Source organism: Garra rufa, chromosome 5 (genome assembly GCF_049309525.1).
Source record: "Garra rufa chromosome 5, GarRuf1.0, whole genome shotgun sequence".
In the NCBI taxonomy this organism is placed as follows: Eukaryota; Metazoa; Chordata; class Actinopteri; order Cypriniformes; family Cyprinidae; genus Garra; species Garra rufa.
In genome coordinates, this window is record NC_133365.1 from 47,824,969 (window position 1) to 47,846,222 (window position 21,254).

The 21,254-nt window shown below is 34.6% G+C and overlaps 1 protein-coding gene across 1 annotated transcript; it reads left to right on the forward strand.

Annotated features, from left to right (window-relative positions):
- Positions 1-1,182: 1,182 nt before the first annotated feature.
- On the forward strand, positions 1,183-20,190 carry ppm1f (protein phosphatase, Mg2+/Mn2+ dependent, 1F). The gene is made up of 5 exons (XM_073840665.1): positions 1,183-1,380; positions 1,575-1,763; positions 14,090-14,233; positions 14,651-14,744; positions 15,677-20,190. Exons 1-5 carry the CDS (start codon positions 1,327-1,329, stop codon positions 16,012-16,014), a joined length of 819 nt encoding a protein of 272 aa, XP_073696766.1. The 5' UTR covers positions 1,183-1,326; the 3' UTR covers positions 16,015-20,190.
- Positions 20,191-21,254: the final 1,064 nt, after the last annotated feature.

A 21,254-nucleotide genomic window follows, 5' to 3' on the forward strand; every position in this document is an offset into this window, starting at 1 on the left:
ATAAAATTTCCATAATGCTGGTGGCCCCAAACTAAACTGCAAATTCTGAGGCCTTGCATTATTTTTCTGTCTTGATTATTTTTTGTAATCCCCCCCAATTTGCTTTACTACATCTAAATATGTGACTTATAGGCTGACAATAGGTATCACCCCTATGTCATCCAAGATGTGCATGCCTTTCTTTCTTCAGTCGAAAAGAAATTAAGGTTTTTGACAAAAACATTCCAGGATTTTTCTCTATGTAGTGTACTTCAGTGGGAGTCAATGAGTTGAAGTTCCAAATTGCAGTTTCAGTGGAGCTTCAAACGACACGACCCCAGCCAAGTAATACAGGTCTTTTTTAGCGAAAGATTGGCCATTTTCTAAAAAAAAAATTCAAATGTATATGCTTTTTAACCACAAATGCTCGTCTTGCACTAGCTCGACTTCACGCATTACATAATCACATTGGAAAGGTCATGCGTGGTTAGTTCTTCGTCTGTGTACTTTGGTTCAAAAACACCATCTAATTTCCTCCTCCAATCATCTGAAATGGTCATTTTACTTTTTTTTTTTTGTAAATGGCATTTGCCTTTGTTTGCACGTTCACTTTGTAAACACTGGGTCAGTACTTTCAACTACATCACATGATCTTTCCAACGTGAATATGTAATGTGTGAAGTCAAGCTAGTGCAAGATGAGCATTTGTGGTTAAAAAGCATCTTGATTTTAAATATAGTTTCACTAGATGAGATCCTTATTCCTCAGCTGGGATCGTGTAGAGCCCTTTGAAGCTGCATTTAAACTGCAATTTGGACTTTCAACTCGCTGATTCCGATTGAAGTCCATCCTGGAATGTTTACCTCAGAAACCTTAATTTCTTTGCGAGTGAAAAAAGAAAGACATGGACATCTTGGATGACATAGGGGTGAGTAAATTATCAGGAAATTTTAATTCTGGAGTGAACTAATCCTTTAGTGCTCTGAGCAGCTTTTCTGCCCTCTAGTGTTCAAACAAAAGTAGTACTTTAGATTTTACATGATGTTTGACAACTTATCTCTCCTGGAAAAAAGTAGCAGTTCATGCTTGTTTTATTGATTTTCTTTAACATTATTTCAGTCTAAATGTATGGATTTGGTGAACCTCTATTCAAACATATAGCATTAAGATGAATGTATGTGTCTGTGTGACTCTGCAGTGTTGCAGTCTGAGCCATTGCAGCGCCTCTTTATTAATAAATTGAGAGAGGTGTGTTTGGCCTGGCAGAAACAGCTGCCCAGTCCCGGGTCGTCCTCATCACGGACACACAGCTGCTCCGTTCACGCCATTCGAAACACTCGCAGGAAGATGGAGGATCGTCACATAATCCTGAAAGAGTTTAACCAGCTACTGGGACTGCAGGTGAGGCTCAAGCCTTGAGACCTCAAGCCTTGCATTGTTGTAGAGATGCATGGATAGATATTTAACCAACCCCATTCATGAATATGCATATGTCCCTATTATATAGTATGCAAAATGTTGTTTGTTGAATTCAATGGACTTTTTAGTATAATAGGCTCTGAGGAATAAATCTGATTTGTGTTTGTTTTGTACAGGATGGTGTAGATCGAGAGTATTACGCTGTGTTTGATGGACATGGAGGGGTGGACGCTGCCACATACGCTGCCTCTCACCTGCACATCTTTCTGAGCCAGCAGGAGGCGCTAAAAAGCGATCCTGCCACAGCTTTCAAAAGCACCTTTTTGCAAACAGATGACATGTTCAAGATCAAAGCCAAGAGAGAGGTAAGAACAACCACCAGTCGTCTGAGACCACTTGTAAAAAGGCTTGCATTTTTTTTCTACCTTTTTTATTATTAAAAATGAATGTAGTTTTTAGAAGAGGTTAAAGGATTAGTTCACTTTCAGAACAAAAAATTACATAATGTACCCCGTTGTCATCCAAGAGGTTCATGTCTCTTTCTTCAGTCGTAAAGAAGTTCTGTTTTTTGGTTTTAATATTTTTATTGATTTTTCAAAGTATATCACATTTAACAATCCCCCAACCCTTACCAACAAATCCCTAGGATAGCGTTCATACTGTCCATTAATTCAGAAAGTAATTATTTTGAAAAATGAATAAAATAAAATAATGAAAAAAAAATACAGAGGACACATACATACACATTTACAACAGCCAAAAATCAGGTACAAAAAACAAATATACATACATTCAGAAAAGAGAAAGGAAAATGCATTCAAATCAATGATAGGGCATTATTTAAAGGTGTCAACATAATCAAAGAAAGGGCGCACACCTTAAAGAACTGTTTTTCCGATCCTCTTAATGAATACCTAATCTTTTCGAGGTAGATACAAGACATATATTTAGGAAAATATTTTAGGAATTTTAGTAATAGTGAACTTCTATGGTGCCCCCTCCAAAATGTAGTATAGCTCTAAACAATCCCAGCTAAGGAAGAAGGGTCTTATCTAGCCAAACGATCAGTCATACTTTTTAACCTCAAATGCTCGCCTTGTCTAGCTTTGCAATGTGCATGTGTACTCTGTGTAATCCGGGTCAATACAGTTTGGGTATGTCAACATTCAACATTAAAATCATCCTACATCACTGCAGAAGTACCAAACCAAGGTTTACAAAGTGAACATGCAAAAAAGATCAAACACCCTTTACAAAAAAAAAGGTAAAACAGTGATGTAGGACGATTTTGAAGTTCGAGGAGAAAACGAGATGGAGAGATAGATGAGATGAGCGTTTGAGGTTAAAAAGTATATATATTAGTGGTGGGCATAGATTAATTTTTTTAATCTAGATTAAATCTCACTGTAATCTTGGAATTAATCTAGATTAAAATGGCTAATTTGAATTGTGCCGAAGGCATACAGAATATGTGTGCTACCCAAATAATGACTAAAAGTAAGTCTTTGAGAACGGGTTTCTCAAGCCAGGTGGCGCATTAGACCAGGGGCTCATCTCCTGTTTCCAAAATGCATCACAAACTGCTTGATAATTGCATTTACAACACAATTAACTATAAACTAAAAGGTTGCGCGACGTGCGCGTTGCAGTTAAATACACAGACGCGCACGGGCATGGATAACTGCGTGCATGCATAGTCTTCGGTTAAACTGCGTTGCTTTTAGAAGCGTCAATTCAGCTGTTGCATATTAGTTTAATGTCTTTATTTCGGGATCTTCAAAGTAAATTATAAGTCAAATTTGAGATTTTCACTGGGCTACGTGCCCCAGTAAAAATGGTCTAGCAAAGCCCCTGCCCTGAAGCAAACCCGGCGGCTTCATAGCTGCATCCATTTTGGACGTTCAAACTCAGGGGCACCATAGAAGTCCACTATATGGAGAAAATTCCTGAAATGTTTTCCTCAAAAAACAATTTCTTTACGACTAAAGAAAGAAAGACAGGAACATCTTGGATGACAATGGGGTGAGCACATTATTAATTAAAAATGCTCAATAGCACAGATTTGCCTCCTGAGTTTAAATATCTTAAAAATATTTGAGATATTTCCTCTCATTTTACATCATAATATTTCATATGTTTAATATTTGTTTTTTTTAATCCTATATCTCCTGTTAATTTTTTGTAAAAGAAATTTTCAGTGTGATCTCAGACTTCTAAGTGCAGCACAAACAAAACCACTTTAAACATGCACTATCAAAAAAACATCAAATACAGCAAGAGGACGTTTATGATGGTTTTCTTCAAAGTGTACACTTGTTTTCCTTTAAACAGGTTTTTTTTTATCAGTGCATCTGCTTCTGAAACCCCGTGCACAATCATTTTCAGCAGTTCTGTTATCTTTCCCCTTATTTGTCAAGCCGGTGCATTTTGTGGAAATTCACGATGGAAAGAAATCTTTTCACACCTCTCCCACTTCTTGAGATGCAACCGTTATGTGTATTGAATGTTCCTACACTGTAATAAATACAGATAAATATAGTCAATGTTCCCCCTGTGGTTTAATACATGGTAAGAAATGGTGCAGGCTTGCTGCACGTCTCTGTCTGCCTCCACAGGTACGGATATGAGTAAGCACTTTCTGTTTCACTGGCACGGTCAGTGCACGTAAACAAGAATTCATTTTACTGACAATAATTGACATGCACCTGAGCAGTTAATACCACTCAATACAACAAATAATGACTTAAAAGAAATAAACTTTTTGGAAATGTTTAAAGTATACAGAATTAAATAAGTCAAATGTAGTGTTAAATGGTAAAAAATATTTTAGTTTTAAATATAGATGGGTAAATTAGTTTTTTTTTTTTTGCATTGTCAAAATTATTGACATAACAGTTAAGCCTTCTTGTATAAATTTCTGCTAAATTAATTTATTAAATTCTATTATATGTAATTAAATGAATCATTTTACTTAGTGCCATTAATTTTGAGCATAAAAGCACAATAAAAAAAATGTGATTTATGTACTAAATTATTTGAGATTATGTATTTGACAGTATTTAATAAAATTTGTTTGATTAAAATTGATATTTAATATGTAAATGAGATATTTAAGTTATTTAATTTCATATATATATGTAACATTTTGAACCTATTTCTTACAAGTTTGAAGTCATTCAGGGCAAATTCATAAAAATCAGGATATATAGTGAAAAACATTGATATATAATCAATCTTGAAAACATTGCTGCTGCTTATTTTTTTGTGCAAACCATAAAATATTTATATGAAATAGAAAATTTTTAACAGTATTTTAAAGACATTTTAAAACACCTTTATTCTCACTTTTGATCATTTTAATTCGTTGTTGGATAAAACTATTAAAAAGTTTATTATTAATTATTTGTTACTTAAATTAATAAATTGTAAGTATTAATTTAATGGGTAATAAAGCCTCCTTGTCAAAATTTAATGTATGTAAATTATTTATTATTTTACTATTTTGTAATTTAAAAATATAAAATCCTGCTTAATTATTTAATTTTGATTAAATGTACTAATTTATTTGACATGATGTATTTGACAGCATTATTTGATTAAATTAGTTTTACTTAATTAATAAATTAAAAGTATATATGTGTGTGTGTGTGTGTGTGTGTGTGTGTGTGTGTGTGTGTGTGTGTGTGTATATGTTAGTGGTGGGCATAGATAATTTTTTTTAATCTAGATTAATCTCACTAATCTTGGAATTAATCTAGTTAATTAAAATGGCTAATTTGAATTCTGCCGAAGGCATTCAGAATATGTGTTAAAAGTAAGTCTTTGAGAACGGGTTTCTCAAGCCAGGTGGCGCATTAGACCAGGGGCTCATCTCCTGTTTCCAAAATGCATCACAAACTGCTTGACAATTGCATTTACAACACAATTAACTATACAAACTTGTGTAACCAACTATTCCTACACTGCATGTACTTCTGCGTAAAAGGCTGCGCGACGTGAGTGTTGCAGTTAAATACACAGACGCGCACGGGCATGGATATCTGCGTGCATAGTCTTCGGTTAAACTGCGTTGCTTTTAGAAGCGTCAATTCAGTTGTTGCATATAGTTTAATGTCTTTATTTCGGGATTATCAAAGTAAATTATAACTCACGCACGTGCCCCAGTTAAAAGGGTCTAGCAACGCCCCTGCCCTGAAGCAAACCCGGCGGCTTCATAGCTGCATCCATGTTAGCACGTCTCGTTTGATGTGGTAATTTCACAGTAGGCATACACACAGGTTGAAGACTCGTTCTCGCCCCCTACAGTGCAATTCGGCTAGGTATACAGTACATCCGCGCTAAAATATCAAGGTGAAAGACTACGGTGACGCATTGCTGCCGCACATTTAATTTTTTTCCCACTCAGCTATGTCGTTATAACGAAATCTTTTCTCGTAAAAACGACATCTTTTCTCGTAAAAACGACATCTTTTCTCGTTAAAACGACATCTTTTCTCGTAAAAACGACATCTTTTCTCGTTAAAACGACATCTTTTCTCGTAAAAACGACATAATTATCTCGTTAAAACGACATATTTTCTCGTAATAACGAGATCTTTTCTCGTAAAAACGACATAATTTTCTCGTTAAAACGACATCTTTTTCTCGTTATAACGACATATCATGTCATCTGATGTTCCTGTTATAGACATTATGTGAGGGAGCTAAACGTTTGTCCGCGCTGCCTTCGCCACAGTCCTGACCTAAAGGAGGATGCACGCTGCTGGAGTTAGAATACACTAGCTATATAGCCTATAGAAATACACTGTTTTAATAATTTTAATGTAATTGTTTCAATTGTAGCAGCATGTTTATTAGGATTAATCTCCATACTAATCTGCCCTCAGACCCAGAGGATTTAAGATGATCAGATCAAAACTGTTATTTCTGACTCTGAGCTTGGAATATTATTTGGATGAAAGTTTGATTTTACAGAAAATGTAAATAGTATCAGAAATAAATAAAAGAAAAATGACACACGGTTTGATCGTGTTATGATTATGATTTCGTTCTGTTTAAAAAATGAAAATAAATAAAGCCAGATTTTTTTTCATGAAAAGAGAGCTTATGCTTTAATATTTGTGCGTGAGCGGCCCGGAAAAGCCACTTTTCGACTCAGCTTGTCTTTACGGTCTGTCCCATCATGCAGAATAAATGTTCGTCTGATGTACCGCTCTGCAAATTAGTCACAATAACGTTTCTTTGCAAGTCTCATATAAAGCTCACTGCCAGGCCCGGTTCTACGGAGGTGCTTGAGGGTGCTAAGCACCCTCAAACGAAATCAATAGCTTAAAGCTGTGATAATGTTATTTTATTGCAGATTTAGATAACAATCCAGTGCACAATCGTTAAAAAAAAACGATTTATTTTTCGGCTGTAAGCATTAACAATGCCCTACCATATTGTAACGCATCAAAGCAGTCAATTAGAGCGTTGCATTTCAGCCCCGGCCGACTGGCCGACTTTTTTACACCTCTAGTTGCTGGGCTTCAAGGCCAATTTTCACGTCAAAGTTCAAAGGCGGGCGGGCACCGGTTTATCTGTTTTTGGTTTCTCCTTATTTTAATATTTTAGACATCCATAAATTATGGCGAAGAAAAAAATGCCGCGCTGGTGGAAACAACAGGAGACTTCACTTTTGCTTTCACTTTGGAGACCGTTATGGATGGCAGCGCAGCTGGAACAGATCCGCGCTCAAGCACACAATATGCTGAAAATTGCCACAAAGATAAATAAATAACACTGAATGTGTCGGGCCGGAAAGAGTAAAGCTTATTTAAATTATATATTAGCCTAATAAACTAGTGTATTCTGAGTCAGCGTAACAAATCCTTTTTGGATGCGCCTTTAGAGAGAAATTTATCTTTACAGATTACATAATGAGAGAGTTTTTGTTTTCTATTTGTTTTATTTCGTTAAGTAATAATGTAAAACTATTTTATACGTTTTGTTAAGTGCACACAAATAAAAGTACGCTACACCCTTTACAGTACCGAATGATGTATTACTCTTACCTTTGTGAACAAAAATGACAGATCACTTTAAATTGCTTCCACTGAAAAAAATGCACTGGCGCCCATGTCCTGCGTCTTTAGCTTCCACTCTCTGCATAAACTATTGGATATGCGCCTAATACCGCACATTTATAGGTTTAACGTTTAAACTAACATTGTTTTATACTTTTATAACCATAAAACTATAAACTATTTTATATCTATAGATTTTAGGCAAATCATGATGATTTGAGTAGGCAAACTGATCAAACAGACAGTCTACCGCTGGGCGCTGTTCGTTAAAAATAATAAAAATACAATAAAAACAACTTATATTTACGAACAAATATGCTCAATGTTTTTTCTATATTAACCTAATTAAAAATAAAACGAAACTAATTATAATCAATTTGCCATTACATACCAAACTTAAGTATTTTGATTTTAAAATCTGGCTCAGGACGCGCGACATCAGTGGTAGACCGGCTCCAGAATTAAATCCCTGAGGCTGCTTTCACATTTATATTTTTGCCCCGTACATTACTTTGATATCACTGTGTTAGTCACTGCTATTTCGAGAATGAATCCAGCATAAATATTCAGATGTAATTCCCTAAACATGGCAGCGTGTATGTGTCCGAAAAAAGACAGTTTCATACAAATTCTGAATGGACTGTAGTCTGGAAAGTGTAGGCTACAATACGCGGTCCCTTTATTATCATCATCACTAAAAGCATTGAATTTATAGAGATCTCACAAAATTCCGTTATAATAATCAATAAAGCTTTCTAAACTACACAATGAGTCTTGTATTTATCGCGCCATCCCCCCTCCTACCCCCTAATGTCGCCTGTGGGTATAAGTTTAGAGCACCCTCATTAATTTAGGAAGCACCCTCAGTGATTAAGTTCTGGAACCGGGCCTGCTCACTGCACTTTTCGGGTCGGCGGTACCAGCGCGATCCCTTACTTTGTGATTACAGGAAATGAAATATAAATGTCTGCTTTATTTTATGTACTTCCACAATAACAACAAAACGTTACAAATTGCCTTTGTAAAAATACAGGGTGCGCTCTCGCAATTTATGTCTCTCTATGCAGCTTGAAAGGTCTACTTCAATAAAAGAATCGAAAACAAAATTGTGTTTACTTAATTCGTATAAATCCAACAAGAGGTAGTGTACAGTCTTTCCCGTGTGAGTTAATTATCTGTAACCTACCATTGTGCTTACACACAGAGACAGCGCAGCATATTAGTAGGCTATAATCCAGATGAAAAACCGGATTCGTGGCTTGATTCAGCTAAAAATAAAATTTAATAATATATAATAAATAATGTATAATTTGTATATAATCATAAGTATCAAGGCCGCCCAGGCATGTTAAATTAATATTCAAGCAATAAGCTCATGTGTTTTACCCACGAACAAAAATATGAAGAATTAAGCTTTTCGTTTTTCCGTTTCTCAAACAAAATGAAATAATAATAATAATAGGCTACTCAAATTGTTATTATGCCTATTATTATTATTATTATTATTATTATTATTATTATTATTATATCATTATTATTATTATGATTATTATTATTATTAGGCGTATTATTATTTTTATTATAAAAATCTTTTTGATTGATTTAACAGCAAATCGAAATATGAGCAGAAATAAATAAATAGAATTCATAATAAGGAAAATATAATAATAGGCCTAATAATAATAATAATAATAATAATAATAATAATAATAATAACTTATTATTATTATTATTATTATTATTATTTCGTTTTGTTTGAGAAACAGAAAAACGAAATTAAGCTAGATTTGTTTGTATTTTTGTATTTGTATTTATTCTGCATGATGCGATAGACATGAAGACAGGTTGAGTTAAAAAAGTGACTTTTCATTGCCGCCCACATATAATTATTAAAGCATAAGCTCTCTTTTTACCCACAGACAAAAATACTAAACTGATTTTTTTTTTCATTGATTTTGTCCATTTTTGAAAAGGAACGAAATTATTATTATCATAATGCAGCCAAACCGTTTGTCATTTCTATTTTATTTCTTTATGATCGTATTTCAATTTTCTGTAAAATCAAACTTTCATCCAAATAATATTCCAAGCTCAGAGTCGATTATTCAGAAATAACAGTTTTGATCTGATCATCTTAAATCCTCTGGGTCTGAGGGCAGATTGGAGATTAATCCTAATAAACATGCAGCTACAATTGAAACCAATACATTAAAATTATTAAAACAGTTTATTTCTATATATAGCTAGTGTATTCTAACTCCAGCAGCGTGCATCCTCCTTTATGTCAGGACTGTGGAAAAGGCAGCGTGGACAAAGCTTTGCATAATACACAATAACATAATCATATCATCTATAACAGGAACGTCAGATCGTATGACATATTATGTCGTTATTACGAGAAAAAGATGTCGTTTTAACGAGAAAATTATGTCGTTTTAACGAGAAAAGATCTCGTTATTACGAGAAAAGATGTCGTTTTAACGAGAAAATTATGTCGTTTTAACGAGAAAAGATCTCGTTATTACGAGAAAAGATGTCGTTTTAACGAGAAAATTATGTCGTTTTTACGAGAAAAGATGTCGTTTTAACGAGAAAAGATGTCGTTTTTACGAGAAAAGATCTCGTTATAACGACATAGCTGAGTGGGAAAAAAAATAAGTGTGTGGCAGCAATGCGTCACCGTAAAAGACATCATAGTTTGCGTAGAATAGACCCAGCTCCCAATCCAACTTTGAGAATAGAAAAAAAAACCTCCTTGTCATTTTGTTAAAGTTATTAATTATTTATTTGTTAAAATGTAAATTATTAGGGCCCGAGCCCAAAAGGGCGAAGGCCCTATTGTTCTTCTAAGGGTTCTTATTTTTTTTTTTTTTTTTATTTTTTTCAACCTTCCGGGCACTTTTGGGGGCCTTAACATACTCAAAAACTCTTGAAAATTTGCACACACGTCGGAATCTGCGGCCATCAGGACGCCACAGAGGCTGGGACCCGGGCGTGGTTCAGGGCCTCTACAGCGCCCCCTGGAACACAGTTTGAAAACTTGATGTACTGCGCACACATACTTGCACGTATTGATATGAAACTCGGTACACATATAGATCTCACTGAGCCAAACAACTTTTGTACTCTATGTCATGGGCTGAACGCAACAGGAAGTGAGATATTTAGGGCTGTTTAAAAAGCGCATGCTCTGGAATTTAACGTACTCCTCCCAGGGTTTCCATAGGATTGTCACCAAACTCGGTCAGCATGATCTCAAGACATTGGGGACGCTAAATTGCGAGGGGATTTTTGATATCTCGAACGGTTTGGCCGTGGCAAGGCGACAAAGTTATGGCGAGAAATGAGAAACAGGAAGTGTCTAATTACTGTTGCACACATTGCTTGATTCTTATGAAACTTCACCAGTTTGTTCGTTGTATGATGCCGATTCCATAAATGTGACTATTATGAGTCAAAGTTATAGCGCCACCAACTGGCAGCAGGAAGCGTGTCATTTTCAAAATCCTTTGAAATCAGCCTCTTAATTTTACTTGATTTTCTTCAAACTTCATCAAAATAATGTCAAAACACGGCCGATGAGAATATGTAAAGGGGTCGATGATAAATCAAATGCTGTTGCCATGGCAACGTGTCAAACTTTAAAATTTGATTCCTGTCTTTTCGAGGCAGATAACATGCTTAGAATTTCATGAAACTCAACACACACGTCAATATTAATGATAGTTAGACACTGGCAAAAGGTCATAAATGGGCGTGGAGCAGGCACTCTATAGCGCCATCTTTTGACAAAAGTTGGGGGGTTAGTTTTTCCTACAGTCACCAAACTCTGTACATATATTGTTCTCATCAATCTGGACAACTTTCTAAATCAAACTCATTAGCTAAGACCAACAGGAAGCCGGCTATTTTGATTTGAATGTGGATTTTTGGAAAAATCAGGCTGTAAACAAATTCACACTCCTTCTAAGAAAAATAAGGTATTCACACCAAACTTTTTTAACATGAAGAGAAGATTCTGAAGATGTTAAATTGCGAGCTAATTTGGGATATCTTGAACGGTGTTGACGTGGTGATTTTTTAAAGATGTAGTAAAAAACATAACCGTAATTTTTTTATATCTTTAAAGTGCAGCATCCAAACTCTTTACAACTTTTTTCACACAGAGATCTTATCATTCTGAGCAAGTGGTGTAAATATCAATTTTATACAAGCTTCTATGAATTAAAGAAAATTAAAAAAAGAAATTAGAAACCTGCTGTCACTCTGCCTGTGCCTGTCTGTGTTCAGTCACCATTGAGTCACTGAAGAGTGACTGAAGGGGGGAGGGGTGTAAGGGAGAGAGACCAGTGGAACATGCTGTTTTGCTTAAGACCATCTTTGAGGAAGATGCACATTGCTGTAGCGTAATCGACATAAATATGTCTGATATTTTGAGAAAATATAAAGGGTCATTGAATCTTTCATTGTTTGTATTTTGCAGTTGTTGTTTTTTATTTATTTTTACTGAACTGTACCATGAACTTGTCCTATTCAGTCACATAGCAAAAGATTAAGAAAAATACAACTTTTAAGCATGAGTGAATAATCTTCATTGTAGACAATATTTTCATAGTGTTATTTATTGAATATAAAATTATAATAATTAAAAATTTCAAGACAAACTTTGACAACAAAACAAACTTTGCTGTTATCTGTTCAAAACATCTGAAAACCATCATTTTAAGATCAGTTATATATATATCGCCCCATTAAAACACTCAACTTGATTTTTAAAGATATTTTGAAAGAATTAAGCGTTTATAGAGCACTTTGTGTATTGCTGTACACCCACATGAACTGTGTTCATGTTCATGTTAATTCACAGTACATAAACTAATTTACCTTTAAACAATATATGAATACTTTTTTTAGCTTAATATTAATTAACATTAATAAATGCTATTTAATTATTGTTCATGTTAACTAATATAGTTAATGTTAACAAATGAAACTGGATGGCAACATTTTATATATTGTGTGTATGTGTCTCTGTGTTGATTTTAAAGTGTAACCCTTTCAATTCAGTAAACTTAAAATCCAAACTAGCAGAGGGTTACTGTGAATGCATTTGCCAACTGTGCACCGTTTTCCTTATTGATTCTTAGTTATGTAGCGCTTAAGAGTGATGTCTTATAACAGGAGTCACCAGCAAAGCAATATCCACATACAAATTGTACAGATAGGTAACGATTTAAGCAGAAGTGGTGAATGTAATGCAAGCAATAATAACATTTTGTTATCATCATGAATCATGTTCTTACCATCATCATCAGAATATAGGGAAAATGTTCACATTTGGTTCACAGTTGGCATTATCTGAAGTCCTTGCAGGGGATTAGGTTTATAGCAAACTCCTCCTAGACATTTAATGAAATCAACATTATATTTGGTCAGTCTGATCTAGAGGCCTTAGAGATGTTAAATTGTGAAGATCTTGAGTTTCAGTAAAGGGCGTGTCCGTGGCGGCCTGACAAAGTTTGATGTTTTGCCATGGACATAGGTGTAATAACTCAGCCATAAAATGTCTGATCTGCCACAAAATTCACAGGTTTGGTAAGAGTCCTGGCCTGAAGACACCTAAAGACCAATATTCAGATATTATCATAGCGCCACTTGTTGGCAGCAGGATATATCATATCTTTCACTAACTCAAACATACCAAGGTCAATCTGCACCAAACTTCATATGTTTGATAATAGTGATGGCCTGAACACATCTACATGCCAATAATTAGTTACAGGCATAGCGCCACCATCTTTCAGCGGCAAGTTTGGCACATTTAAATGACTTATGACAGATTTTTTCTATATTTACTGTATTAAATGCATACTGCCCACCGTTTGCTGATTTCCTGAAGCCACCGATATGCGGTGAGCCCGGGTGCGAGGGCCCGTTCATCGCTGCTCGCAGCTTTAATTTATTTTATTATGCTATTTTGTAATATAAAAAATAAGATTATGTGAAAATTATTTTATTAAATTCTGTTACATCTAATTACATGTATCATTTTACTTAGCACCATTTAAAAAAGTGACTTATGTAGTAAATTATTTGACAGTAATATTTGATGAAAATTAGTTTTAGTTTTTAATTTTTAATGGAAATTAGATATTTGATTTATTTAGTACAATTCATTTTGAACAACGAAAAGCTGTTAAAACAATATATAAATGGGTAAAACATTTTTTTGAACCAATAAGATTTATATTATTAGAATGTGAATTTATTGTTTTTATATTATTTTGAAAATTAATATTTTATAAAATATAAAAAAGTTCATTTAATTCAGTGTAGTTAGTTTTGAACATAATAGCACAATAAATATTTGTGATTTATTTGCTGAATTATTTGACAGATTGTAAATGTAAATGGTGGTAGTATTTGCTTCCACTGACTTTAGCTTATGCTAAAAGATTTATGCTGATTTAAACTTTATCATAGTACTATTTTCATGTAAAATAATATAACAATTACTGTATTGCAGAAATGAGAATCATAATTATTTTTAAAAAATGAAGTGGCACACTCATAGTGACCACAGGATGGCAAACTAAACATTCTCCTTTTGTCTTCGTCTTCTTTAGCGTCTGCGCAGCGGCAGCACTGGTGTGGCGGTCTTACTGACCTCTGATCGCCTGACCGTCTCCTGGCTGGGCGACTCTCAAGCTATGCTGGTTCGACAAGGAGAACCAGTGACCCTAATGGACCCACACAAACCTGAGAGAGAGGTATGACACACTACAAGACACTGCTGACCAATAGAGACAGAACCACAAGAGCGTATCAGATGCTCGTCTGTTCTCTGTGAGCAGCTGAAATGTGAGACAGAGGAACCGACTGCTGACCACAAGCTGAATCAATATTAGCAGTGTATGCTGCATACTTACTACAGCCACCGAATGCCAAAAGCATCAGAACGGTCCTTAGAGAGGTGCTGACTCATTTAAGACCAGCATTTCTGCTCATCATTTGCAAAATAAATACTTAAGTCATAGAGTAATAATGATGCAATGCATGCAAACAGTCTGAACGTCTGGAGAGGCTAAACAAATGTATTATTCTCTGAATGTAGCTCAGTATAGGGATTTGCTGTTGTGAAAGCTCCAGACTGTATCTCGAGTGTTTGTGCTTGTGTTTATATGCAGGATGAAAAGAAAAGAATTGAGGATCTGGGAGGATGCATCGCTTTCATGGGTTGCTGGCGGGTAAATGGTACCTACGCCGTTTCCAGAGCAATAGGTGAGAATGTCTTGCAATCTTAAAGGGATAGTTCACCCAAAAAATAAATTCTGTCATTAATTACTCACTCTCATGTCGTTCCAAAACTGTAAGACCTTCGTTCATCTTTAGAACACAAGTTAAGATATTTTTGATGAAATCCGAGAGCTTTCTGATTCTGCATAGACAGCAATGCAACTGACATGTTCAAGGCCCAGAAAGGTAGTAATCATTGAATAAAGTTTTTTTTTTCTTTTCTTTTCTTTGCGCACAAAACGAATTCTCGTAGCTTCGTATTATTATGGTTGAACTAATTATGTCACATGGACTATTTTATAAATGTCTTTATTAGCTTTCTAGGCCTTGAACATGTCAGTTGCATTGCTGTCTATGCAGAGTCAGAAAGCTCTCGGATTTCATCAAAAATATCGTAATTTGTGTTGTGAAGAGGAACGAAGGTCTTAAAGGTTTGGAATGTGTATGTTTAGTAATTTCACTTATTGAATGCCTTATTTTCAAAAATTCAAAAATGACCAATGTTACATTCATAGGACTCTGATAAAAATGCTAAGTTAAAAGAAAAAACTCTTATGGACGTATGTCACGGGATTTATAAATAAGCTTTCCATTGATGTATGGTTTGTTAGGATATGCTAATATTTTGCTGAGATACAACTATTTGAAAACCTGGAATCTAAGGGTGCAAAAAAAACTAAATATTCAAAAAATCGCCTTTAAAGTTGTCCAAATGAAGTTATTAGCAATGCATAGTACTAATCAAAATTTTGACCAATACAATGTAGCTATTGCTACAAATATACCTGTGCTATTCAAGACTAGTCAAGGGTCGCATATACCCAGCTCTACCCAGCTAAATTTGTATTTTTTTGTTTTGAAGTGCAAGTTAGTCAAATAAGTTTTACATCTTTTTTTTTTTCTCTAACCCTCAATAGGTGATTTTGACCAGAAGCCGTACGTCTCTAACAAAGCTGACTGCTCCTCAATCCAGCTGGATGGACATGAAGATTACGTTCTGCTTGCTTGCGATGGCTTCTTTGACGTGGTTCGGCCTGGGGACGTCCCGGGGCTGGTCCTGGAGGCCCTTAGGGAGACCGGAGGCTCGGGGGACGAAGTGGCCCAGTCTCTGGTGGCCCATGCTAAAGCTGCCGGATCCAGTGATAACATCACAGTTCTTCTGGTGTTCCTCAAGGATCCACAGCGACTTTTGTCCTGCGAGATGAGTTCCAGACCAGAGCCAGAAGGAGCTACAGCTGCAGCTACAGGGATCTGAAAAAAGGTTAATAGAAGGAAATTGTCCACGTCAGAGGACCAAAAGTATCTGATCTGAAGAATCAGAAAAGAATGTCTTTTCACCATCTAGGAATGCTTTTTAAAAAGTTGTTAAATTTGAGAAAAATACGTGATTGTTGAGGTCATCCCAAACTAGTCCAGTCATGCATTCTGAAGAAAGCATTGAACGCCAGTGAAAGGCGTTTCCTTGTTTTTTTTTTTTTCCAAGAATGTCTGATCCCGGGTCATTTATTAACTCTCTTTGTTGCTACGTTTGAACTTGCCTTTGTTTTTAAACAACATTTTTCCATCTTTTAACTATTTGCCTTGTTTTTACCAGCTTATATTAACATTTACTGGTGCTTAAAGGGATAGTTCACCTAAAAATAAAATTATAGAATTACTCACCATTATGTCATTCCAAACCAGTATTACTTTTTTTCCTTCTGTGGAACTTAAAATAAGATTTTTTGTTGGTAGAAGAATGTTGGTAACTAAACAGTTGTGGTTTCCCATTGACGTCCAATAATACAATGGAAGTCAATAGGAAACAAAACTGGTCTACTGGTACTACAGAAAGAAAGTCATACAGATTTGGAATGACATGAGGGTCAGTAATTCATGACAGAGTTTTACTTTTTGCATGGACTATCTCTTTAATATCTCATAAAACATGTAATATCTTAGAGACATGCTTAAAACAAAATGCAATGATTTTTCTGACCGTACTTTGTTGGTTACTGTTACAAGGGAGAGAAAACCGACGTGAATAGTCTTAACAAATACAGTATTGCATTGCATTTCGGACCACGCCGGCTTCAATAATGAAAAAACTGACCGTAAGGCCTTCAGCTCTGTCAGCAGATGTACTAATCCAGTGTTGTAGGTGGTTAGTATTTTTACGACTGTTATTTATTTGACAAAAAAAAGTATTTATGGCTGTACTGTACTTTGTAAACACACTCTTTCATGTGCCAAAACTGTATTTACGAGTCTGACTTTGCCAAGATCGTTTCTCTGTTGCTGCAGCTTCTCACAAAGCAGTTTTTTGAAAATGTACAGTAGACCTTTATTTATGCATAACCTTTCTTAGTCGTTTTGTTACAGTGCCTTCCCCTCCAGATATCAGTGTTAATACTGGCGTGTGCGACGTGTTGGTTTTATATTATCATAGCCAGACTTTGCAAACCGCACGTCTTGCATGCTACAAGTCGTCTCGTGTTACGGCCGCTCAGTATTTTGAAAGCCTCGTGACGGGTAGCTGATATAGTAGCACAGTCACTATAATGTGATAAGGCCAAGAATATCGCTAACCTAATGGATACCGAATGAGGAAGGTGAAGACAGAGCGATGAGATGTTGATTTGGTGTTTGTGTGGGGAAAACGTCTTGTTTGGTTTAGTCCAATGCATTCTGTATTCGAATAAAAGAGTCTTATAATGTATGTAATATTATTATAAGTATTATTTATTGTTTAACGCAATATACAGTGGAATTTTAAAGTCTGAGGTCACATTTGAACATCTGGGATTCAAAATATATACAGTATTATTATTTGGGGTAGGAAAATTTTAAATAATTTATATAATTGTCTTCAATTTTAATGTATTTTAAAATGTAATTTATCCCTGTGATGCAAATTATTTTTTAGCATCATTACTCCAGTCTACAGTGTCACATGATCCTTCAGAAATCATTCTAATATTCTGATTTGTTGCTTAAGAAAGACATTGAAACACATGTGCTGCTTAATGTTTTTGTGAAAACCGTGATTTTCTAATGAACAGCATTTGTTAGAATTTTGGTAAAAGTCTTGTAAAGAAATGCTACTTTTGATCTAATCCATCATTGCTGAATACAAATAATATTTTATTTATGCATGTAAAACAATATAAAACTATTGGTCTCAGACTTTTGGATCCCACTGTATATTGTAAATATGACGTTATTTCCTCTAGATAAACAAACATAGGGATTGCTCATCCATTTTAGATATAGGATGGTAATTCTGCATTACGTAATTGTTTTGCTTTCCATCTTTCCATCTGTTTAGTAATTACCAGTGACTGTAAAAGCCAAAAATCTATGCACATCATCGGCGATGATCTCATATAATTCATTAGGAAATGGAATGTGCCAATGATGGGAATTTTGTGACAATTATAGTTTTTCTCCATTTAAAATGCGCAATGCCTTATTTTTGCTCATAATGCAAATGCTGTTGTCATTTACTCACCCTCATCCTCATATAAGTGTTTTTTGGACCCCACTGACTTTGACTTTTTTATGGACAAAAACAGTTTTTCAGAAAAACAGAAATATTGAACTATTCCTTTACGTTCACACTAGTGCCAAATGACATTGTTAATGTTAAACGTGTTTTGCTCTTGATTGTGTCTTCTAATGCATTTATTGTACTAATTATTACTAAGTATTAAACGTTGGATTTTTAAAGGGTTCAGACACTGAACTAGAGTTGAGGTGAAAAGTTTACATACACCATGCAGAATCTGCAAAATGTTAATTATTTTACCAAAATAAGAGGGATCATACAAAATGCTTGTTATTTTCTTAATTTATACTGACCTGAATAAGATATTTCACATAAAAACATTTACATATAGTCCACAAGAGAAAATAATTCAAAAGTGTTGTTACCTGAATGATCCACAGCTGTTTTATTTATTTTTTTGTTTAGTGATAGTTGTTCATGAGTCCCTTGTTTGTCCTGAACAGTTAAACTGCCTGCTGTTTTTCAGAAAAATCATTCAGGTCCCACAAATTCTTTGATTTTTTTTTTTAGTATTTTTATGTATTTAAACCCTTTCCAAGAATGACTGTATGATTTTGAGATCCATCTTTTCACACTGAGGACAACTGAGGGACTCGTATGCAACTATTACAGAAGGTTCAAACACTCACTGATGCTCCAGAAGATAACAATGCATTAAGAGCCGGGGGTAAAAACTTTTGAACAGACTGTAGATTTGTACATTTTTCTTATTTTGCCTAAATATCTTTTTTTTTTTTTCATTTAGTACTTCCCTTCAGAAGCTACAGAAGATACATGTTTCCCAAAAGACAAAATAAATGAAATTTACCCTGATCTTCAAATTCAAAAAGTTTTCACCCCTCGGCTCTTAATGCATTGTGTTTCCTTCTGAAGCATCAGTGAGCGTTTGAACTTTCTGTAATAGTTGCATATGAGTCCCTCAGTTGTCCTCAGTGTGAAAAGACGTATCTTAAAATTATACAGTCATTGTCAAAAAGAGTTCAAATACACAAAAATGCTGAAAAAACAAAGAATTTACGGGACCAGAAAGATTTTTCTGAAGAACAGCAGGCAGTTGAACTGTTCGGGACAAACAAGGAATTCATGAACTATATCTAAACTTAAAAAAAAAAATGTTTAAACGGGGTCATTTTTACAAATGAATAAACTATTATTTTCTTTTGTGGACTATATGTAAACATCTTTTATGTAAAATATCTTACTCAGGTCAGTACTAAATAAAAAATAACATGCATTTTCTATAATCCCTCTTATTTTTGCAAACTTATTAACATTTTGCAGATTCTGCAAGGTTTATGTAAACTTTTGACCTCAACTTGTCCAATAGAAAGGAGAGATCATGAACATACGCATCAGTAGATTTTATACTGGTGTGCATTTGTATACACTTCTCGTCTGCCGTTTTTCACAGGACGTTTTGTAATTGTTCCTGTTTGTACTAAAAAAGTGAACATAAATCATGGGAACGCATGGGTGTAACAGCTCTCACCAGTAAAAGATAAAGTGCCTTATCTTTATGTACTTTTCAGAATCATCTTTGTACAGGCAACTTAACTGATAAACCTGAGCTGACTCTTTTCAGACCTAATTTTGCATATCATTTACCTCTACTGCTGATGTTGTGTGCAACTAATGTTTTATACTGGATCAAATACAAATTCCACACTGAGTGTACAGTACTACAGTGAAAATTGTACCTAAATGTTCTCGCATGTTGTTTATGTCAGCATCTGATAAACATAAATGTTAAATGTGAGTGCTGTCCTGTGGTATTTTGTAAAGCATTTTTTATGCAACTTCTTGTGGATTTAAAACCAGTGACACATTGGACACAAGCATTGGGCTTTAATCTGATATAATGTGAATAAAGTACTTTTCACATCAGTTTAGTGTCTGGATTTGTTACTGCACTAGTTACAGCACAGCTCATAGTGTTAGTTTAGCTGTCTCTAGTGTGGTGAACCACACAACTGTGTGCACTTTAGTTTACTATAGTCATATTTCACAAGCATATACACTATCCTCCTGTCGTGTGAACCACATATGCTGAAAAAAGTAAAAATTTGTACACGTATGATTGTACTGTATACAACAAAGTGGCTGCAGATCAAAACTGAACTAACACATGCAAATAATATCCAAATATATTTGCTTATAATGACCAGTTTCTATAGATTGTGAACACAAGACCTACAGTCAAACCAAAAATTATTTAGACAACAGATACCATTTTTGATATTTTTGGGGTGGGTGCAGGATGCTATAGTTCATTTATTTAAGTGAGGATAGGAAAATAAAGTAAACTGTGACATATTATAGCCGAAACTTCTTCATACAGTGGACTACCAGTAAAACTGACAAAAATTTGGGACCAAAAATTATTCAGACACTTTGACCTGACCATGTTTTGCTTAAGTGTTTTTTCTTTCATTTCTAATGTGAACTTTTTACATCACAGACTGAACAAATTTAAGCATTGCTTGGTAATTGGTTGTGTAAATATTGTCATACTAACAGTTGTCTGAATTATTGGTTGATTGTAATCCATTACATACCTCTCTATCAAAGTTAATTGACATTATCAAGCTGGATTTTTTCTGACACAGTTTACCTCTGAGTTCTTATCATATTTCATTACAATTTTCTAAACTATAGTGAATAAACTGATAATGTGAGAAATGTTGAAGGTGTCTGAATACATCTAGTTTGCCTGTATGAAATATTCAGGCATAGATTCAGTGACACTTCTGTGTCTTTTTATAAGTGTAACCATATATGAATCTTTTAAGTAAATGTACACAATAGCTTTTTCATCCGTGTCAATAACCAAACTACCCTTCAAATGCAGCCTGGGAAACTATTATAAAAGACCAATAAAACATAATATTTCTAGCTTTTTTTAAAGTTAATATTGACATTTTGTGGAGAAAGTATTTTTTAGTCTTTCT